The sequence below is a fragment of the Apteryx rowi genome, unplaced genomic scaffold (assembly GCF_003343035.1).
Source record: "Apteryx rowi isolate R43461 unplaced genomic scaffold, aptRow1 scaffold_712, whole genome shotgun sequence".
NCBI lineage: Eukaryota > Metazoa > Chordata > Aves > Apterygiformes > Apterygidae > Apteryx > Apteryx rowi.
Window position 1 is genome coordinate 143,689 of NW_020450997.1, and position 23,401 is coordinate 167,089.

Sequence of the window (23,401 nt, forward strand, 5' to 3'; positions counted from 1 at the left end):
AGGACAGGTTGGGGGTTGACCTGCTGGAAAGCAGCTCTGCGGAGAAGGAGCTGGGAGTGCTGGTGGACACCAAGTTAAGCATGAGGCAGCAATGTGCCCTTGTGGCCAAGAAGGCCAATGGTCTCCTGGGGTGCATCAGGAAGAGTGTTGCCAGCAGGTCGAGGGATGCAATCCCCCCCCTCTACTCAGCCTTGGTGAGGCCACATCTGGAGTAGTGTGTCTAGTTCTGGGCTCCCCAGTACAAGAGGGATGTGGCACTACTGGAGTGAGTCCAGCGAAGGGCTATAAAGATGATTAGGGGACTGGAACATCTCTCTTATGAGGAAAGACTGAGAGAGCTGGGCCTGTTTAGCTTGGAGAAGAGAAGGCTGAGAGGAGATCTTATCAACGTGTACAAATATCTGAAGGGAGGGTGTCGAGAGGATGGGACCAGGCTCTTTTCAGTGGTGCCGAGCGACAGGACGCGAGGCAACGGGCACAAACTGAAACACAGACGCTTCCATCTGAACATGAGGAAATACTTTTTCACTGTGTGGGTGACAGAGCACTGGAATAGGTTGCCCAGAGAGGTTGTGGAGTCTCCTTCTCTGGAGATATTCAAAACCTGCCTGGATGCGATCCTGTGCAACGTGCTCTAGGTGACCCTGCTTGAGCAAGGAGGTTGGACTAGATGATCTCCAGAGGTCCCTTCCAACCTCAGCGATTCTGTGATTTTGGATGAAAGTTTGGAGAAGCTCATAAAGGTGATGTTCAGTTTTGTTGTTTGGAGCAAATTCAGCTTGCAAGCAAATTTCATGCAAATTCCCTGTTTGCACTGCTGCTGGATTTTATGCACTGCCCTCTGCAAGTGAATATGGGGTAGATTTCAGTTTATATTGAAGTGTATGTGTATTCATTACTTTTACATACACACCATAACATACATGCGGTGTACCTGTGTACTTAGGAAACACTCATTTAAACTGCTCTGATTTGAACAAGAGCAGAGTTCTGACTCTTATAGTCACATTCCAGTTTGTCCTCCCCAAAACATCTTTATGCTTACAGGAAAAATAAATATGGGGAAGAACTGACCATATGACTTCATTAGTATATTTTTGTACTGGTAGACCTCCAGTTGAAACCTACAGTGTAAGAATTGATTCTTGCTACTGCTCCCTGTGGATTGATGTAACTTTTCTTTTTGATAAACTTGCTATAGAGGTGAAAGGATTAAAATCAGAATCTCTTTGGTTTTGTTTTTTATGTTTCAGTTTAGTTTCTGACATAAATTTGCATAGAAATCTAGCCAAAACTACTGTCCAGGAGTGGTGCTGCGTGCCAGATCATATATGAAATGGAACAGTTGTTTGATCAGTGTTACTCTGACTTGCTTAATTGCTTTTCTGTGGCAGGATGCTTGCTAACAGGAGACTGGATGTTTTTGGTAGAGCAGTCTCTAGTTCTCATTTCACATGGTTTAGCAATAAAGTGCCTACTGCATCAGATACTTGCTTCTTTTGTTATACACAGAGTATGGGATGCTGGAGTAAAGCACTGTCTTTTTTATTTGCAATCATGAAAAATATTTTAATGCCTTAAGTATTTAAAAGGCCCAGTTGACTGTCATAGCTCAGTCTCTTTGCTTGTTCCTGTAACAATCTCTGAGAAGCAGAAGGACTAAAGACTGAAAACTGAAATGTAGACAACTAAATCTTGTATCACAAAGCAGAATTCTGATAAAACTGCAGTTATTACTCAGTGCTGTGTAAAAATAGTCTAATTCAAGGTCTTCAGCCCTTTTCAGCTATTTCCCTCAATATTTTGAGTGAGCTTTTCACGTTGTCCTAGAAACAAGAAAGTTCCAGATACCTTAAGAGGTGACTATGTGATGGGAACAGGAGTCTTCTCCCTGGCCTGGGCATGGACTCATATACTCAAAAGAGAGAGGTGGAGAGAATACTGACTGCACCACTTATTTTGTTTATTTTAACTAACTTCACCCACCTGCACTAGATGTTTTTCTTGTTGCATTGGCAGTGCAGGAGAATCAGTTGCGTTTCAGATTTTTCACTCATATCTGGGATGAGGTAACCTCAACCTTAGATATGAGATCCAGAAAACACATGTTATTCAGGTCAGCAACCTACCTGTGGGAGGTGGTTGGGTATATTGTCACCTTGCTAGGTAAGGATTTAAACCAAGGTAGAAAAAAAAACAAACAGCCTCTCTTGGAAATGATGATTCATAGTCACAGAAGGTATTCTACCATTACTTCTCTTCTTTGTTAGCTTTGTTTTTATGGGCTCCGCAATCTATATGTTATTTGGACACTTTGGATATCTCATTAAAAGTTGTCTGAAGAATCAAAAGCTTAGGAGTAATCTTTTTCAAAAAAAGAATGCCTTTAAAGCAGCTAGAGCGGTGGAAATATGAATTCCAGTTTAGTTTTTAGCTTTATCATGGGTTTTTCATTCATGGTTTCTTGTAATGTGTCAAGGTGTCATTTGACTTCTCTAGTCTTAACCTTTATCTCCTCCATAGGAGCTGATGCAGCAAAATGATATTGGCTATGTACTAAATGCCAGCAATACTTGTCCAAAGCCTGATTTTATTCCGGAGTCCCATTTCCTGAGAGTGCCTGTGAATGACAGCTTTTGTGAGAAAATTTTGCCTTGGTTGGATAAATCAGTGGATTTTATAGGTAAGAGGAAACATTAGATTGTCTCTCTCTAACAGTTTCTAATTTCTTTAATGTGTTTGTCTCCTGTTTTAGCTGGAGGAGCCCTGAATGCTTTTTGGGTGGTATGAAAATACCATAAGGGTCTAAGTATATGATCACCATCACTTTAAAAGCACAGAAGCAAAATAACAGGAAGATTCTGTCACTGTGTGATCCAGCACTTATGGAATAAAGACACTTTTTAAGAGCCCAACTGTGCTTTCTGGCAGCCTGGGGAGATATCTGACACTCCTGCATAGACTGCATTAGAAAATTAAGTATACACAAATCCTGTCCTTAGCTTTGTGCAGTAACCAAATGGATGAACTGGCTAAGTTGTTTCTAATTTTATATGCAAGTAAAAGCAAGAATTCACGATGGAACAATCGCCTTTCCCAGATTTCTATGTATGGTTGCTTATGTTCATGTCAAAGTAGGTGCAGTATGCTGTAACTGCAGTGTGTTTCCTATGTGTAGTCACATGCTTCTTTATTAAGTTTGGTGAAAGAGAAAATAAGTGTCTTTTGTTTAAAGGTTCCATGAGATCCGCAATAAGCAGTTAATGTGGAAGTTTTAACAATTTTAAAAACAGTGGTTTTTTGCAAACTCTTCATCATGCTATAATGCTACTGAGATTGACACTTGACAACTCCTTTGCTATGCAGAAAAAGCAAAAGCATCGAATGGATGTGTGTTAGTGCACTGTTTGGCTGGAATATCTCGCTCTGCCACAATTGCTATTGCATATATCATGAAGAGAATGGATATGTCCTTAGATGAAGCTTACAGGTAAGGACAAAATTTCCATTCTCCCAACCCATTAATTCTTGTGCCTGTCAGCTTGCTTTTAAAGTGAATGATATGATCAAGGGAAGAAGCAGACACATTATTTTATCCTGTAGTCCATTGGCTTCCAGGCAGCCTTGCTTTAAACATAGGCTTCCTCCATAAACAAATTAGTGGTTGTATGCAGACATCACACACCTAATACTAATTCCCCACCTGCAGAATGCTGATGCTGGTCTTTGCTCTGGGTAGGCAAGTATATGGAATTTAAACTGCAGTAATTGCTTTTAAAAATACATAAAATATATACACATATACTTATAAATGTGTGTGTGTGTGTGTATATGTGTGTAAATATATGTGTGTGTGTGTATAACACATGTATACATGCACGTATACGTATATATACAAATGTGTGTGTGTATATGTGTGTATATATCTATTTATACATCTATGTATCTATATATATAGCACACAAGAATATCTTGCAAGCCCAAGAGAGAAAGGAATGGAGGAGGGTGAAGAAAGAACTGAGAATATTTATAATCAGGCTTACAACAAATGCTAGACAGGATCTATCAACTTCAACTTGGTAGCTGGTAACGCTCTCAAAGAAGTGCCTTCTAGTGAAATGTTGTCTAGGAATTAAAAAAGCTTCTTTGTTGGCAGTAAACTAAACCAAAAAGTCTTGGAAAGAGTATTTGGAGGTATCAGCTGTTTATGGCATCAGGAATTTTTATGCAAAAACAAAACAACAACAACTTTTTAACCTTTCAAATCACGCTGTTTCTGTGGTTGGATTGTAAACACTTTGGTACGTTCCAGGTAACTTGACTGCAATTTACTGTGACTTCTGTATTTCCCTTAACAAACTGCTTTTAGTTCCCATATTGCACTGTAAATGTTGGCTATCCTCTTGCTGGGATTTATAGGCTAATTGGTGTGGCTGATGTATCTCTATAATATGCATAGTTCAGAAGTAATTTGAACAGTTGCCCTGGAGCAGATGGAGAGGAATACCTTCCAAAACTGTGCTGCCTGCTACTGCTGTCTGTAAAATGCTCATTATGACAGGACAAAGGGCACTGGATAATCTGTCTTATGGGACACTTTATTTTAAGTTGATGAATGAAAATAATTACATATGGGTAGAAAAAGTGTGTGTAAGAAATACCTGAACTGCAAACATCTCTCATTGCCTTTAGACATCATCTACAGTATATTACTAGTACTTGCTCACAGTTTTGTCCGGTAATTTCAACAGGTATGGTGACACAGGCTGAAATGAGAGGCACAGATGAAAACTCACAGTTATACAGGAAATGACTGTATAGACAATATAGATGAATTAATGGATATGGATGAATAATGTGCAGTGGATTAGCCTGATTCACTGAACAGACCATCTGATTTCAGGCTGCAGTTGTCTGGGGACTAGAGCTGTGAAGTACTGAACACTTCTAAAAGACCCACGTTTAAGTGAACATCTCATTGGGTTAAAAGCAGTTGTCATTGATATACAATAAGTGCTTCTTCTGAATTTTTGCATTACATCTTTGCATTAAATTCTGGTTTGTTTCTTAACCAAACCTGAATTGAGTGTGAAGTATTAATCATCCTTGGGCTCTTTTCTTTGCATTGTAGGTATCGAACAACTCTTGTGAAATTCAGATTATATTTTGCTATGTTTCCTTTGATACAGTTTATGGTGAAAGCGGTCTGTATCAAACCTCACTCGTTGGTTCGGGATCTTATGTTGGCAAAGCTTGAAAGAAAAATATTTTTTCTGAGCTAATGAAAGGCATTAGATAAAGTGTTTGTCTGACACTGTATTTATTACAAAAATAGAAAGGCGACACTAAACGTTACTTGAAGTGAAAGGTCTAAGGAAGTACATTGCTTTATCTTCTGTTCCTTTTGTAAAGTTGACCACGCAAAGGAAACAAACATGAAAATTAAATGTTACGCATGCTCTCCAATTACAAAAAGACTGCATGTCTTAAAATAAAAAAGGTTGTGCAAAGCTTTAAAACTTGTCAGGAGGATCTGGAGACTTTCTGGAAACCCTCCCCCCCCCCCCCCCCCCAGGTTAGTTTTAATTTGGGAATGTCCTGTATTTGGCAATAGGAAGAGGAAAAGGTTGGCAAATGGAGAAAAATATTAAGTTTCAAGAGAGATTCTTTAGTTCAGTCTTTTAACACTGAATTTGGGGGCCTTCATTCCAGCATAAGCAATTCAGTCACACAAATTGATACAATCTTTGTTCATTCTTTTCCTGTCAAAGCTAGTTGCACTTGTTACTGTAGTAGTTCTATAAAGCAAGATCCTTCTGGTTGCACTGCTATTTCTGACCTGTGTTCTGGTAGCCTCTCCAAAAGCCTGTTCCTTCAACCTTTTCCATGCCTTCATTTGTATATTGGGAAGTTTCTGGTGGTGTTCTGTGCCATGAGATCTTCCAGTTCATAGTATCAGCTTGACTATTTCTACTATTCAGGGAATTAGCAGAAAAGAGTAGCTCGCGCTGTGTTCAAAAAGCTAAGCATCCTTGAAATTGTTTGAAAATGAAAAAAATGCATATTTTGTCTGATTCTTTCATGTGCTTGCTTGCATTTCTATTGGTATATACTATACGGACAAGTACACATAGGAATTTTTCTCATGCTATTTTTAATGACTACATGCTTAGCTTTTGTACACATCCCCAGAGAGATTTTCTGCTTTTAAAAATATTTAATTCTCCAAGCAATCCATTCTGTGTGTGTTTGTATTAGATTTAGTTCTTCCAGATCTTTTCCCTTGTTAATACTCTCTTGTCATCTGGTACCTCTATAATTCCAGGAATAAAAAAGAAAGGAGGGATTTGGGATTTGAATTTTGAAGTGACATGGCAGCTTTTTTTTTTTTCTTTTCTTTTTCTTTTTACAGCCCACAAAGAGCAGAGTACTTGTTTAGCTGTGTTGCAAATCAGACAGGTAGAAAAGATGCCTTTTTATTTAACTTCGAAGTTTATGACATGACTTCCAATACTTAATTCTCTCATGCATTTAGAGTCCAGGTTCAGAAAAACACTTCAGGCGTGAATTGCATTTCATCCCTATTCAACAGAGTATGCAAGCCCGTGCTTAGTTTGACAGATGAATGCGTATCAGGCTGCTTCCTATGAGACTGAAAAATATGTTGACTTTTTTTACTTATTTGGCTTAAACACATCCAGAGCTGGAGAGAACTAACTTAGAGCAGCTCTTGCTCCTCTCTGTGTAGGTGTTTTGTTTTTGTTTTGTTTTTTGTTTATAATCATTATCAGTGATGATACCAGAATACAACAGATACTGGCATTTGCTGTGCAAGGTCAGCATATACCAGAGCCATCTGCCTAACAGGATAGGAAGCACTAACTTCAACAATAACAGCATGAAAGAGAAGGGTGAAAGGAATATGGATTTTCTCCCCTTTGCATGGTGGGGAAAGTAGTCTGTTTTCTGTGGTACTGGAGGGTTCAGGCCCTTGGCTAGAGCTCTGATGCTGTTCATAAGGAACTTGAGGTGCTCCTAAATCTGGTCAAACTAAGGTAGCAGGGATACACTGATAAAGTAAAACAAGGAAAATGATTCCCTTGAACCTCATTGTAGACATCAAAGGAGTAAAAAGAGCATTTTTTCCCTGTTTTAACCACTTTTAAGTAAACTGTAAAGATAATTGAGAGCACCCAGCATCATCCTGCTTAAAAGCTGCCTTTTTTTCCCCCCCCATCTGTAAGTTACCTGTGCTTGGCTGAATCTGAATTCAAATATCTTGACAAGTTAAAATTAGGCCATTAAGCCTAGAGTGCTTATTGTGAATGTTATCTCAGATCTGAGCAGCAAGTTCTTAAAGTAATTCTTGTTTTGTTTTTCCACTCTTCCCAGATTTGTGAAAGAAAAAAGGCCGACCATTTCTCCTAACTTCAACTTTCTGGGCCAGCTTTTGGACTTTGAGAGAAAGATTAAGAACCCGAGTGGTCAGCCTGGACATATTAGTAAGCTGAAACTTTTGCATTTGGAAAAAAGCAGTGAGCATGTTCTGGTCTCAGAAGGTGGGCAGAGCAGCCTCCCCACCAATCAGCTCTGCATTACCTCTACCTCCGAGATTGTGGAGCAGAAGTCAACGGACTCCGGAAGCGTGCCAGGCACATGCTTGCCGTCTTTGGAAGACAGCCTGCTGGTACAGGGCATAAACAGACTTCACGTGTCCCTAGATAAGGTAGAAGACAGCAACCGGCTGAAGCGTTCCTTTTCTTTGGATATCAAATCTGTATCCTACTCGGCAAGTAGCAACTGTGTGACTGCATCCGTTCAGGGCTTTGCCTCCTCCGAAGACACTCTGGAGTACTACAAACATGCAACTGCTTTAGATGGTGGTAGCAAGTTGTGTCAGTTCTCCCCTGTCCAGGAGGTCTCAGAGCAGACCCCAGAAACCAGCCCTGATAAAGATGAAGCAAACCCTCCCAAGAAGCCCCAGAGCCCCTGGCAACTGGATAGCCAGAGCAAGCGGCAACACCTGGGGAGAGCCAGCAGTAGCACCACCACACAGCGGTCACTGTTGTACCCCCTCCACCGGAGCGGGAGCATGGAAGACAACTACCGAACAAACTTCCTGTTTGGTCTCTCCACTAGTCAGCAACATCTGGCAAAGTCTGCGGCTGGGCTGGGCCTTAAAGGTTGGCACTCGGACATCTTGGCTCCTCAAACATCTGCCACGTCCCTTACCAACAGCTGGTATTTTGCAGCTGAGTCCTCGCACTTCTACTCTGCCTCTGCCATCTATGGGAACAATGCGGCTTACTCTGCCTACAGCTGCAGTCAGCTGCCCACAGGCTGCGAACAAGCCTGTGCTGTCCGCAGGAGGCCAAAACAGGGTGATCGAGGTGACTCCAGGCGGAGCTGGCATGAGGAAAGCTCTTTTGAAAAACAGTTTAAGCGCAGAAGCTGCCAGATGGAGTTTGGGGAGAGCATCATGTCAGACAACAGATCCAGAGAGGAACTGGGGAAAGTAGGCAGTCAGTCAAGCTTTTCAGGAAGCATGGAAATCATTGAAGTGTCTTGAAGTAGCAGACTTGTGTGACTGTACCAGAATTGCTTCCCCCTCCAGGCTACTCCCCCAGTGTTTGAGTTCCCTGTAAATCTGAAAAGAACAAACTGTATACAAAAGTGTGTGTGTTGGCGGGGGAGGGAAATGCGGGGTTTCAGTGTGAATGCAGTGACTAGATTAGTACAGCAAAGAAATGACAAGTGAGCATCTGCATGAGGAGACCAAGCATACTGTTGGGTTTTTCTCCTCTCCTTTCCTGGAGAAGGGCAGAGCATTTCAAAAGTTTTCCCTGGCAGATGAAGCAATTATATGCAAAGGATTGCACATCCTTTCAGTGTTTTAAACGGGAAGCTGTCTTGGTATCAGACCATTACTCTGGTTCCACTGAGACATGCTTCTACTGATCAAAGCTAGTTTGATTCTCCCCTCCCCATGCCCCAAGTCCTCACCGGTGCACCTTAGCCCTGACACTGAGCCATCCTCTGGAGGGAGACCTTTCTCCTGTAAGAAGGGAGACAGAGTGGTTCCAAAGGAAGTAGGGACTGGTTACAGCAAGGCTGGTCTGAAAATAGAGTTCAGACAAATGTAAATACTGGTGTAACTATTGTTCTAATGGATAGGCTTTAGATGATTTGCTAGAGAGCTGCTTCAGAGAAAAACCAGTACCTCAAAAATATAAAAAATAAACTTAGGGTTTTATGGCTGCCAGTTGCTGGTAGTCAGTTCATAAGCAATGTGAACAAGTAACAACTAGCCACATCTGATTTTTTTTTTAAGCTGTCTACGCACAAGTGTTTCAGTTGGCTTAGCAGCAGTTTTTTTAAAGAAGACAAGTGAACCAGACTTATGACTATTATTTCCCCCAGACTTTTTAAACATAAAATAAGCAGGATTTGTATTTTTGATATTGGGTTATTAAGCTGGCTTCTGGGAGAGGGATAGCTATTTTGGCTTCTAAGCTGTAATGGAGTGGTTAATACCTAGGGCTATGTGCAAGAGATAAGTAGTTGGTCAAAATACTGCAGAATCCTTTTTTTGTCAATTGACAATTCAATAGATGAATTTTGAAGGCTTTTTTTTCCCCCATATTTTTTTTCTTCTTCTGAAATGAATAGTAGGGCTTGGTGGGATGAGCAGTAACATTAAGGAACTGCTCTTCATACACAATTCCAATCACGTCCTAAAAGAGTGGGTGGGGATTTTTTTTGTTCTTTCCTCCTCAATATCTTCACCCAAACTGTGGGGACTCTTAGATGGATGCTCCCTATCATCAGGTTTGCTGACTTCATTTGAAAAAGAGAGGTCTCTTTTTTGTTGGATAATTAAACAGAAGGGGGACTCCGGAGCCCCCACTCATAATGTGTGAAAGAAACAGGGTTTGCAGGGAGACAGCCTGCTCACATCCAGCACTCACGGCTCCAGAGGGACTTCATTCAGGCTGTTGTCCTCTGTCCCCAGCTGGAGTCTCGGTGCCCCTGGGTGCTGTTGCATGGTTTGGCTGTGGGCGCTGCAAGCTGCGCCACTGCTGGCCCACGCGCCTTTCTGGTCTGCACCAAGCCGGAGCATCTGCCAGCAGGGTTGTTTCACAGGAGATTAGGCACAACCTTTTCTGTGTGTTGTTTTTGATAGTGAACCAGCTGCTTCCCCTCCAGCTTGTGATTCTTGCAGTATATTGGCTGCTGCTTCTCAAATTGCTGTGTAATACTCTAAGAGGTTTACAGTAAGCAAGGAGTGGTACCAGAGGCACAAGCTGTGCGTGTGTTCTCCAGCTCTTCCCCAGGACCCTTCACACCATGCATATGGAGGGGTGGGGCTATAGGCTTCAGCATTTTGTCCAATTCCAGTGCAGACAGCTGAAAATTATAAATCAAATGTAACATACTTACCCCTGGCCAACAGCTTTTAGAAGAAAATTTGTCAGTGGAGGTCACTGAAAGGTCAGCAGCTTTTTTTTTTTTTTTTTTTTTTTTTTTTTTTTTTTTTTTTTTTTTTTTTTTTTTTTTTTTTTTTTTTTTTTTTTTTTACTGTAAGTTTAGCTAGTTTGTGACTCAAATCTCAGGTTTTACTATATTGAAAAGTGGAGAAGATTTTGTCATTGTTTTTTTGTTTTGTGGCTAGGATGTGACAATTTCCTACGATGGACTGCTTAAAATAGCACTGAAAGCTACAGCATGGATTAACTTGATGCTAAAGAGTGCAAGAGACACAGAGAGAGGCAGCAACAGGAGTAATTGAACCCAGAGGCTGTGTTTGTGACGTGTATGAAATGCCAGAAGAAAGGGTAGTCTGGACAAGGGATAGGTTGACACCACACTGTAAAGCATGTCAGGTCTTAGCTATTCATTAAACATATAGCTACTTGTCTGTGTTTACATACCAAGTGAAAGTGATTACATTACAACCATTTTCAGCATATATACACACTGTGTATGTGTGTATATACACATGTAAACCATTTAGCAGTGCTCCTCTCTCAGCCAGATTGCAGTTAAAGCCCATGTCTTTCTTTGATTTAAATTGGTTAATGGAGGGAAAACACATAAATAAACCCCTACAGGCAGAAACAGAATCTTCCTGGGTTTTGTGCTCATTCATGTGTGTGTTCTTCCCCCTTTGCGCTCTCGCACGCTCTCTCTCTCTCTCTATACACACACACACACACACACACACACACAAATGTGTATGTTTGGGTTTTGTTTAATCTCTTTTGGGGGAACTGAATTCTGGTCTTTGGGTTCCTCATGATTTCCAACATGCTGCAGTCACTGACTGAATTGAAGCTGGAGGCTCGGTATGCCAGGGGACAGGGCCCTGCGGAAGGAAGCCTTAAGCCCAGATTCCTGTGCAGGGTGGTACCCTGTTTCATTTCTGAACTAGTGTCCTGTACCTGAACAATGCTGGAAGTAGTTTTTAGACATTTGGAAAGCAAAGTGGAGGAGGGGAGGGGGAGAAACATGTACATGTTCAATATGAATATAATGTTCTTTGGTGCATGGCAAGCTGGTTAAATGGTTCAGAGAGATGCGAGTTCCTCATCTTGTTGGTCCTGAGCATTACCTGTATGTTATGATGAAATAAAATCAGACATGGTACCTGTTTATATAGAACAGCTGAGGAAAGGAACCTGTTTGCCTCTGGCTGTGGAGTACATGTTACCTGGCTGCAGTATGACCTGCTTTCCAGAGGCCAGGACTAGCAGGTGGCTCATCCTTATGGTATGTTACCTTCTTCTGCAGATGTGTGCCTGCTTACAGGCAGCTTAGTTGGACTGCTGGTCACAAACAGCAGTGACTTACAGCACCTGTAACAGTTTCAGCCTCTCACCTATTCCCACCTCCCCTGCCCCTTCTGCCCCCTTGAATAGAAGTGGCTTTTTCTTTTTTTGCATTAACATTTTACAGTTTCTAGTACTATTGAATGTAACTGTACTGTTTCATAAAGTAGCAGTCCTCCAGTTCCCAAGTGCATAAACTGGCTTGTAAGACAGCTGTGCAAGTATTTCAAATTGTTTAACTTACCTGAGGTGAAACGTATGTCTGTTTTGCCTCCCATACTTATTTGAACAAGCATTTAGTTGCACTGGTACTTGTTTTGACTGATGTTGCCTGTATGGAGCACTCAGAATGACTTCCTTATGCTGAGGGAGGGATATGCCCATAGTTACTTCTTCAGAGAATAGCTTTTACAGATGTAATATATGTTAAAGAATAAATCCTAAGGTTAGATCTTTGGATGGCAAAGCTTAGACCTACAGGTTTGTGTAATGGTATCTTCAAACTCAGATGCAGCAATAGAAGCCCTATTTTAAGGGAATCTTAAAGCATTAACCTAGAATGGGAAATGTATAATCTCCAGCTGCTGTAGAAGAGGCAGTACTGTCTGCTACTGCACAAGTAACAAGCTTCCTTTCTACAGCCAAGAAGTGCTAGCTATAAAATAAAAAGCTTGCATCCATTGCACAGTAAAACAAGAACCAAGTACAGTATCAGACCTAAATAGCTTATTACCCCCCAAAATACATTCATTTAACAACCTTCTAACAACACAGCTGCTCTAACTTCTTTCACCCTGCACCTAAGTCCAGTTCTCAATAGGTCAGACCAGCTCTTCTATGAAATCCTTGTTCCCTTTAAGGGTGTGGATTTTTTTTTTTTTTAAGCACCTATTGCCACCCTAGGCTTAGCTCTTCCTGCTCCCCTTGCCTGTTTTGCAGGACTCGCACTGTTCTTTCCACACTGGCCCCTCCATGGTCTCTTGCCACTGCCAGTAGACAGCTCTGTACAGAAACCATCCAAATCATCTCCAGTCAACATCTGGGGAGTGGTAAGTGGCTACTGAAATTGTCACATACTGTTCATCAGCATTTAATTTTCATTTCATTAACTGACATTAAGTGGGAAGGGGGCCTCAGGTCACCATGCTTTTAATACAACTGTCACAGTTAAGTGCCTAAAGTGAAGTGGACTGAGAAGAGGGTAACTCTCCCCCAGCACACATCAAGGTAGCAGTTTTGAGGGGAGGGAGGGAGGGAAGGGAAGAGAAATGGAAGGTGGGAGTAAGAAAGAGTAGAAATGTGATAATTTATGAGCTGTTTTTACTAACTATGCACACAGCTGCTAGCTACTTCTTCCACTTTCACTCATGGCACAGGATTTACACTGATGGTTACCAGCATGTGGTGGTTTCAAAAGCCCAGAGCAGGGGCCTGGTGCTCCTCTTGGGGACAAAACTAGAATCCTAATAAGGCTGTTACTGCCTGGTTTTAGTTTGAAAATACAGAAATTCAAAGCAGCTCACTTACCTAGACGTTTTAATTAGATGGCCATACCCTGACTAAAACCAAGGTATCCTGTATTTGTTCTTAAAGCAAAATTTCCTTTTGAGATAAAAGTGGAGTTAGTTACTGTAGTATTATTATGATACTATACTATCTAAAAGTACTATTAAACATACAGAAACACAGTTGGGAATTTTGTTAGAAGAACCATGTTCATAATATATCAACTTAGACCAACAGCTGAGCTCTATCCCTTTGAACCAAGCCTATAGAGAACTATATGGCCCTCAGGCCCAAGTTGTTGCTCTAAGGCAAACTAAAGTGTTTCTGCAGCTAAGCCTTTGGTTATGCTGTGCTTTGAGAATATTAATGAGAGTCACTATAAATAGAAAAGGAAAAGGAGATGATAGTTCTAGCTTTCTGCAGTACCCCCTCTTCTGAGAAAGTGCTGCTTTTCTAGCATGTAAAATGCTGTAAAACAGGATTTGAGAGCTGTCCTGCTTGAAAGAAGTGCTCACTTTGAATTGCAGATTTCAGCTGCTGTTTACAAGGACCCACACAAACCTCCACTGCTGAACAAATCCAGTGTGATGTGTTAAGGGGAACCATGAGGCTGGGCCATCAGATCACTTTAAAAAATGAACCTTATGCATTTGCATCTCTTGTCAAGAAGCCCAGGTGCAGTGGGTGGAAGTGTCATTCACCTCTTTGCCTTCCTGATGCCAGAACAGCATTCTGCTGCAGCTATGGTCATTTATTTTTCTCTAAGCCAGGGATTTTCTGAATTTATTAGAATAACCTGTTACCTGCAGGAAACAGCTCCTACTATTCTACGATGTTTTCAAATGCCAAGCTGCTGTGAGCAAGTAGCAATCAATCAGCTCTGCTTACAGCAGTTGACCCCTGCTTGTTTTTTTTTTTTTTTTTTTTTGGGGGGGGAAGAGGTAAGAAAAAAAATGTTGCTATTGTCTTGCTGAAAGCTGGTTGTTAAGCCTTTACCAACCTCTGTGACTGTTGGACCTCCAGTGTTGCTGGGCCCCTTGGTATCTCATATGGCTTCCAGAGTATATCAAAATTAGAAGAACAGACTCAAATACTTATTTGAATGCTACACTGGGAACCCTCCCATCCCTTCACTCCCCGGTAACTAGAGGGAAGATTACAGCATGAATCATATACGCTTTTTTATTAGTAGTAGTAAAACCAAAACAAATGACAATAAATATTTCAAGTCAGGTCTCCCTAAGCCACAAGAGAGCCTTAGCAGGGCATTACAGAGCAGACTCTGATGAGATAATTTGCCACCTTGCCCAGGAGGGAGTACTCAATGCTCACAAGGTGCTCTGCAAGCTACAGGGCAGCTAACGCCTGTCCACAATCAGCATCCCAAAACTGGGGCAAAGTCATTTTGCTAGGATATAGTTGCAAACTTGATGGTGAGGTACCAATAACTGATAGCTAAAATCCTCTCAAATCCATGCTGGTACAAGCAGCCATTCACATGCCCGAATAGGGAAGAGTCATGTTTTTACAGGATCTATAACCATCCTCATTTATTTCTGTGGTCTCATTACTGTCCTGCAGTAGGACATATGTTCATCATATTCTTTCATTACCTTCACAGTTCCCTTATGAGGTCAGTGTGCATTCTCCAGCTGTTAAAATACAAAGGCTTTAAAAGGACAAAACAGCTATTGATTTTCCTTAATTTTAGGCACCTGACACTGAGTTGCCCTTTGAGTGCTCCTCTCTCTCTCATGCCATAGGAGGATTAGCTCTAACACAGGTACCCACCTTTAGGTGCTCTGAGCACACCCATTAACACCTTAGACCTTTCCTTGGCTTTGGGAATCTGCAAGAACCCTCACTATCATCAGGTGAATTATTTTCTGCATTACCTAGTAATCAACAGGCTGTCCAGTATGAGCTTATGGAGTAGTTAAAATCAGACAGTCCTAACTGTGCCAGCTGAAAGCCAGCTAGCAAGAAGCAGAAAAGTACCACAGGCCAGCTGAAAAGAGTGTGAAGTTTGACCCAAAGTGCAAACCGCCCCATCCAGCAATGTGCAGAGGATCAGTGGGAGCAGACAAACAGCCAGCAGGGCAGGGGCCACATGAGACACCAGCAGCAGCTGAAGCAGCACCTTGGCGCCCAAGCTGCCCAGCTCTAGTTCTTGCTGCTACCTGGCTAATAGTTTTCATCATCGCAAGAAGAACTGCTAAAGTACCTGTTAGGACATGGTCCCCTTTTGAGAGGGAGAGAAAAATGAAAAAAAAGACAATCAGTTATTAGAAAGAAAGAACCTTTTCCCAGCTCGTTTCTCCTTCTTGCAAGGTAGGGTTTTGGTTTTTTGTTTCATTTTTGTTTGTTTTACTGGAAAAGACAAACTAGTTAAGCAACACTAATCCCAGAAGTTATTTACAAATGCTTCATAGACTTTTAACAGTATGGCAGGGTGGAGCCCATCACCTTCTCAGGTGGCTGACACAGCTCAACTACCAACAGAGTCCAATTAACACATCCCCACTTTAACATGATTGTATATCCTCACGTTCTCCCTCCTGTTCCAGAGGTTCAAGCAACACCAACCACATCTTTTCCCTACAGCTAACTGATTTTGCTGGCCATGTTTACTCTCTTCTCCCTCCCTCTTCCCCCCCATCAGACACTTGCCCCCTCTTTACCTCCAGGAGGCTACAAGCATAGGAAAGGTCAGCAGCCAACTGAACTGAAGTCCCACCCCACTGCTAGCAGGCCACTAGCATCACTGCGCACATCATTTATTTAAGCTGGACATCAGTGCCAACTAGAATTGGGACAGCATCCAAAAAAACCCAGCATTTAGTTTCATGCCAGGACACACGTTTTCTTGCAGTCACAAAAAAAGGCAGCCCCAGAGGGACTGAAACAGGCCATCTCCAAGCACAAAGATGGATTCACTATAGCTGTGTACAAAGCAGGAAAGCTAAGATATGACCTCATAGACTTAAAAAAAAACATAATTAGAAGCTGACAGGGAGGAAACAAGCCAACCACTCGAAGTATCTATATGGTCTATAGAAATGACAGCAAGAAGTGGTGTGCTGTACATGAGGCATGAGCAAGGCTTTCAGAGGAACAACACACTTGGAGAAGAGCAATACCAGCCATTTAATGTTGCAGCTGTGGAACTTATAGCACATATGCAGTTGAAAGCAGAGCAAGTCTGCGAACAGGATAATAACCCATAAACCAAGCAGCACTGAATCACAAGGCTTGTAATCAAAATACACTCCCGCAGCTTGGGAATAGGAGGGAAGGTACAACAGTACCTCACGAAACCATGGGAACGCAGTCTGATTAAAAGAAGGGGGGCAGGGGGAGAGGCCTGGTTCATGCAATGTGAAAATGCATATTTCTACTCTTTCTGCATAGAAGCTTACAGGAGAGGAAAATATATTCTTAAATATTTAAATATATTGAATTCAAAATACATATATTCAAAAAAATCCTTTTTGTCCCCTTCACTGGATCTTCACAGAAATTAACCTGCAGCTAGGCTGGCACTTTAGCACCACGTTAATGCACTAAATTACAAAAAAAAAAAAATCTGACAACAAAGAAACAACCAAACCTCTTTCACCAGTGTAGGACACTGATCCAGTGTAGGGTGCAGCAAGCCCCAGAGGCAGCACAAAGGAGAAGAGCACAAGCAAAGAGCCACAGCGAGCACAAGAGCAGCTCAGGCCACTGGGAAACCACAGCCCCCAGGGAGTCACCTTGTTCTCCAGCCTTTCAGCACATTTCCTATTAGGAAGCTTCTTCTGCACTCCAGGCTGTGCACCAGCTTTTTTTTCCACGTCATAAACCAAAAAAGGGCAGAAATGTTTCTTTTCGGTGAACCCTACCAGGTCATTCTCTGTTCTTAGCAAGCTATCCTTCTGGGTAAAGGTAATGGATAGTGTGTTCATGAGTGAGACAACTGAGGCCTTCTCCAACAGTGTTTGCTTGGAAAAGGAAATCTACAGGCAGAAAGGTCATTCCACTCACATCACAAATCACCTGCTAGGCAGAGTGAAAGGGAGCCAAGCTACAGCTTCACCTTGAGCATCGCCTGCAGCCAAGACAAGGCCAAAAGCCGCACACAGAGCAAAGCGAATGCAGAGCAGCCAAGCAACAGAAACTGCAGCTCAGCAACACACACAAAGAAGTGACATCCCCTCAGCAAGCAGTCCAAAGACTTACAGGAAATAAAGCTAGTCACAAAGATTTAAATAAAACTGTAAACCATCATTTGAGAATGAATGAGAACTAGAGGGTGCATGACATTTTACAGAACACAGAGACTTTGTCTCATTTGCTGAGCAGAAGTAGGTGACATCTACCCATGCGCTTTGGAAGAGGCTGGCCTTCAAGTTTCAGCTCTGATATCTAGTTCAACTATTACATTTTTCACAGCTTAGCCTTGCTGTTCAGAAAGCTCTAGTTGGGAGGCCCAGAATCCAGAAGTTTAAAGGACAGTATTCAAAGGAATATGCACTTTTTCCCCCATTATCAGCCCAATGTCTAGGTGTTTCTTGGCAAATAAGGAAGGACCTGATTTGCAGCCCTAGCTCCTGCACATTTCAGATAGATAGGGTAGTACTATTCCCTTGCCCTCATTAGCACTGCAAGGAGCAATGCTTTGATCTGATACTTAATAGTACGAGGCCAAATGCCTTAGGCTTTACAGAAGAGAGCATCTGCAACCTAACCCCTGCCTCAAGATCCAATATCAGGATCTTCCCACTGGGATAAGCTTCCAGCACTGTGGGGCGTGGGGTATCTATTATCACATTTGACAGAGAGAGATGGCTGCATGTTGTATGTTCTAAATTTCCAGACAGCACTATCTGGAAGAAGAGGACAGAAATGCCTGCAGCAGCTATTTAAAGTTGCTGAATATTCTAGTGTGTCTGATGGCAAGGGGCAGAGAAGTATTCCATGATGGATAACAGGGAGCCTTACAGCATGGTCATACAGACTGCATTAATTTTGTCTCAAAGGCATAAAAAGCAGGTTTTCATGGGTTTTTTAGCCTCATGTGAGCATGAGAACTGCTTACAAAACAAGTGTAAAATACTGCAGCCCACATGAGCAAGGATGGAAGTCTGATTCGCACAATGCTATATCCTGTACTACATACAGTATATGCATATGTATGTACAAACATAATCACAACTGCAGGGTGGAAAACAGTTGAGAACTAGGCCCATTCTGCTGCCCTTGCTAGAAAGTCTCCTGCTCTGGGCTTTGCTGTGTCTGAAGTACTCAGTTGTTCCTTCCCGGAAATCCTTCCAAAGGCTTCATTTCTAAGGGACTCTGTCCTCAATGTTCAGAGGGCCCCAAAATCCATTCACTGCTATGCTGCAAATACAAACCTAAGTGGGCTGCAGTCTGTGTTATAAAAATTCACTCTCAGATACCTGGCCTTCAGTAATGCAACAAAACAGAAGTGCCTGTTGCTTCCTGCCACCAGGCAGCAATTAATACTGTTAAAAACCTACAGTGCTGTTATTCCCAAATGCTAGGAGACAAGCTCTTGCTGAGCAAACACAAGTACTAAGAGGTATTCAAGCAAGTCATCTTTGGCAAGTCACCTAGCCTCGCGCCATCCTGCAAGACAGGTTGTCACTCTCAGCGACAGCCGTCCTCCCAGTTGGAGCTGCATGCTGGACCCAGGCCATGGCAGCATCTGCCTCATAAAGGAAAGCCCCCGTTCAGGCTCGTGGGCATGCTTCAGCCCCTTCACCAGCAGCAGCATCCTAGGATTAATGAAATAAATGAGAGCCTCCGCTTGACCTCGTGAGCCCAGGGGGTCCTCGCTTTTGGCTTCTTTCTGCCTTGGACAAGAGCTGCCACACAATGGCAACACAGGCCATTAAACACTTTATTTCTAGATCTGTAAATATTTTACAACAGTGTGTAAAATATCCCCCATTTTACACAGGGAGAAACCAAGGCTTAGGGAGGTGCTGCATTATTTTATATTATGATAATAGGCAGATTTTAATAAGCCAGTTCCTGGCTCCCATACTTCCACCTATAAAACGTACAGATTTCCAAGGCCATGGGATCTCAGAAATATCTGCCAGCCATCTAATTGTCTAAACCCCAGTGGCACAAAGCATGCGAGAGGGCATGTCACACCCATAATCCCTTTGAATTTTTCTAGTCAAAAGATCAGATGAAAGAACCCCTCCTCTGCAAAATCTGATCTAGTTTGAGGAATGAAACAACTGTTTCAGCACAGGCGGTGGTAGTGGTAAAGGAGACAGCAGAGCACAAGGAGGGAGACAAAAGGAGTGGTAGGTTTCCTCCTCCAAGCGACGGAACAAGGGAGTTCCTGAATTCCCGGCTGCGTAGCTCTGGCAGCTGACACCACTCTTCCTCCGATGTCGTGGCGAGGAGTCAGGCAGCACGGCTGTCTGCGCCAAACATCTGCCCGGCAAGCGTGCTGGAAGCATGTCTGTGCCGAGCACTCGAGCATGGACAGTGAGGAAGGGGAGTCTGCTGGCTCAGCTAAGCCTTCAGCTCCCGCTCGGGTTTCATGCTGAAGGGCTCCAGCCGCTCGCTCTCTGGCAGCATGCTGTTCAGCCTCTCCATGAGGGGGATGGTCTGGTCGATGCCCATCTGGATGCGGCGCAGGATGGCAGACATCTCGTTGACCTTCTGGATCTGCTCTGCATACTTGGCATACCTCTTCTGGCGGTCCTGCATGAAGCTATACAGAGTTTCCACGGAGAGATCCATCTGTTTAAGAACAACAAACAGAGCGAGCCACATTAGGCCAACTGTTACCACAAGCCTTTCAGCATAGTATCTTTCCTAAAAGTTTTCATGAAGCATGCTAGCACCCTGCTGGAACTGCTCTGCTGGCCCATGACCAGTTGGTCATGAAACAGCATAATTCATAGTTTAACATAGAGGACATATGACCACCTAGTTCTACACCCATATATTGAGTATTGGCCTACAAATTCTTTATTTACAGGGTTTAATGCCAACAGGCACTGCCAGGGATTTCCTTGTAAACCATAAGCGTATCCTCTAAGTTATCCAAACCCAGTGAAATTGTGGCCTCTCCCTAAACCTGTATATTTTCAGTGGAGATTGTTCATCTTAAAGCATTAAGTTCTACCTTACTTGCCAGGGCTAATTTCACTGACTTTGCCAGGTTACATGGCAACTAAGCTACTGGTGTTACTACCATCCTCATCTGGAAAATGCTTGCCTTGAGAGAATCACAATGCATTACTAGTGTCCCTAATTTCCCTGAATCCTAAAAATAAAAGTGTTATGAGTGACCCCAGGAGAAACATTAAGTAAATCAGTCATGCAATTAAACATAGTAAGTACCAAAACACAGCCGGAGTGTTATTATAATTACAGGAACTGCAGTTCCTGCCATTCCTGCTATTCCTGCCATTGAGCTATGAAGGTAACTTCTGTAATTCACAGCCTAACTTTCTCTTCAGCTGTATCTGTAAACTCCAGGGATTCAGCTGATAGCTGTTAATACCACATCCAAAACAAGCTCAGTCACTATTGCTTAAACTGTTCTACACATTGGAAGATCTACCATCTATCTCTCATTCATAGTACTCGGTAATAGACCTATTCCAAACCCTCAAAAAAACCCACCTAAAACCCAAATACTACAGTTTGCTGTAGTTCTGCTCAGCAACCCTACTTTGTTGTGTTGGCTATTCAAGCCCTGGTATTTCAGAGTTGCAGGCACATGTCTGGCTCCCAGCACATGGTGCTGGTGAAGCAGGAGATTCCTTTCATGTCAGGCAGGATGAGACCTGGGAACCTGCTCTGCCTCCAGCAATAGCAGTCCCCTCACCTGGGACCCAGTACATGCCCAGGGAGGTGGCTGCCAAGGGAAGGGGAGAAGCTGGCACACATCATGTGGTTTTAGCCCACTGCCTCTTGTTTTCATCAGCACATTTCCAGACCTCTCCCATTCAATCATCACCAGGGGGAGGAGGTTCACAATGAAGCAGCCCCCCACCAGGTCCTTGGAAAATCAGTGCTGAGGACTCCTGGGCTACCTGGAAGCACAGGTTCAACCAATGTCACTGGTTTTAACTCAGTAATGGAGTCAACCCATTTGGTGGAGGAGAGCAACAGCACCCATCATGAGGGACACAAACTTATTAGCGCAATACCAAACAACAAACCATGCTGACCAGATGTGACTGTACACTTCTATACATAGTGCCTGTCGGCACATGTAATCATTACCCAGTACATAGTGGTTGTGGGTCTGTATTGGAGGAGGATTCTCTGGAAAAGGGGTGCAAGCCTTCAAGGGGCATCCCCCAGAGGAGGTAAGAGCCATCACACTGAGCGCTGAACCCTGCTGCTGCCGCCAGCAGGACAGCAACACCCGGAAAGAAATGGGGAAGCTGTGTTTGCTGACAAGCCTCCCTTTCAAGCCCCGGGGAAGGGGTCAATGCAAAAAGAGTCATGAAGAAAATATTTTATTGAGAAACTTAAGTTACAAACTTGCATTAGAAACAAATACACAAGCTTCCGCTAAACTGACATGGGGATTAGGAAGCGTTTTTTTCCATCACCTCCATCAGAGCTGGATACAGTATCAATTAACCTTTTATTTCTTCTAGACTGCTTTCTGTTCTTTCAAGCTGAAATCTTCCTTTTGGCCTCTACGCTTTCCTGTGAATTTCTCCCTCTACGCTTTCATGCGCAGGACAAAAAAAAACAGCAGAACAGGAAACTCCAAATAGAGTGGAAACAATTTAAGCCTACATAGGGGTTTCTATTAAAATCCTAGCTTAATAATTTAGTAGTTTGGCAGTAGCTCTGCAAATTGGAGTGTGTAAAAGCAGACCACCACCAGATCTGCACAGGATAGAAGCAAATTCAATCCAGTGCCTAAAAACATCCTACCTAATGAGAGACAGCGGCTGGAGTCCCTTCAAAAGTCAGCATGCCTCACTGAGCACAACAACATGGGGACCGAAGCAGAAACCTACCCTGGTTTTAAAGTTTTCCTCCACTGACATGTTTCTTCACATGGCCTCACATTTCTATGCAAGAGGCAAAGTTTGCATCTACCAAGCTCTGAAACAACAACAACTCCCCCCCCACCCTATTCTCTCAAGGTCAATCATATCAGTCTGTTGACTTTTAGGCTCCTTGCAAACACGCATGAACATGAGTAATGTGCACTTACGGAGGGGAACCCAGAGAAGTTGACCTGCAAAAGGAAAAAGAAATGCAGAGCAGTCTTCCAAGCTCTTGACTACTTCTGGACAAATTCACAATGGCTATAAAAAAGCTGCCTCGCAAAAAGGAGAAAGGGCGGAAGTGAGCATTTCTGATGGTTTCCCTATATCAAGCATTGAAGTTTGCCATGGACTCCATGGCAGGCAACTGCACAGCTAGCAACACTGCAAGTTGCGAGAAACACTGAAGTTGAGTAACTGTGAAGAAAGGCCAATTTTCACTCAGACCGAATTTGGCCTTTTTAAAAGGAAAAAAAAAAAGCAGCTATGTGTTAACTCCTGTATACAAGTGCCAATGCCTCTTTGCAGCTTTCCTTGAAGTAGACCTAAACACACACTTACCTCCTTCCTGCCTCCCCCCATCAAAGCGAGTTCCCTCCAGCACCAAACCTTGTGCTTTTACCTCTCCTGGCTCCCAGTCTGGTTTCTCTGACACTCAGACCAGGCCTTGAGTTGCAGGACTCAGGGGGTCAACCATATTTACCCACCACAGAGCCTAAAACCTGTCCTTCGGGAATCTGCAATGAACAGGGAATGCACATAAGAATCTAGCATGGGTGACACTGTTGTGGGTGTTTACTACAGGCCACCTGATCAGGATGAGGAAGTTGATGAGGCCTTCTACAGACAGCTGGCAGTAGCCTCACAATCCCAGGCCCTGGTTCTCATGGGGGACTTCAACCACCCCGATATCTGCTGGAAAGACAACACAGCTAGGCACAAACAGTCCTGGAGGTTCCTGCAGAGCATTGGTGACAACTTCTTGACACAGGTGGTGGAGGAGCCAACAAGGAG

At 43.0% G+C, this 23,401-nt stretch overlaps 2 protein-coding genes across 6 annotated transcripts in view; one reads left to right on the forward strand and one right to left on the reverse strand.

Moving 5' to 3' along the window:
* DUSP16 (dual specificity phosphatase 16) overlaps positions 1–10,485 on the forward strand; it is a 103,223-nt gene extending 92,738 nt beyond the window's left edge. Inside the window, exons 6-8 of the mRNA XM_026087329.1 lie at positions 2,524–2,683; positions 3,367–3,490; positions 7,393–10,485. Coding sequence (XP_025943114.1) covers positions 2,524–2,683; positions 3,367–3,490; positions 7,393–8,569 — 1,461 coding nt within the window. The 3' untranslated portion in view covers positions 8,570–10,485. The remainder of the gene's footprint in view (positions 1–2,523; positions 2,684–3,366; positions 3,491–7,392) is intronic.
* Positions 10,486–14,500: 4,015 nt separating this feature from the next.
* Positions 14,501–23,401, reverse strand: part of BORCS5 (BLOC-1 related complex subunit 5) — an 84,680-nt gene continuing 75,779 nt past the window's right edge. For all 5 annotated transcript variants that reach the window (XM_026087326.1, XM_026087327.1, XM_026087324.1 and 2 more), the window contains one exon: positions 14,501–20,102. In XM_026087326.1, coding sequence (XP_025943111.1) covers positions 19,943–20,102 — 160 coding nt within the window. In that variant the 3' untranslated portion in view covers positions 14,501–19,942. The remainder of the gene's footprint in view (positions 20,103–23,401) is intronic.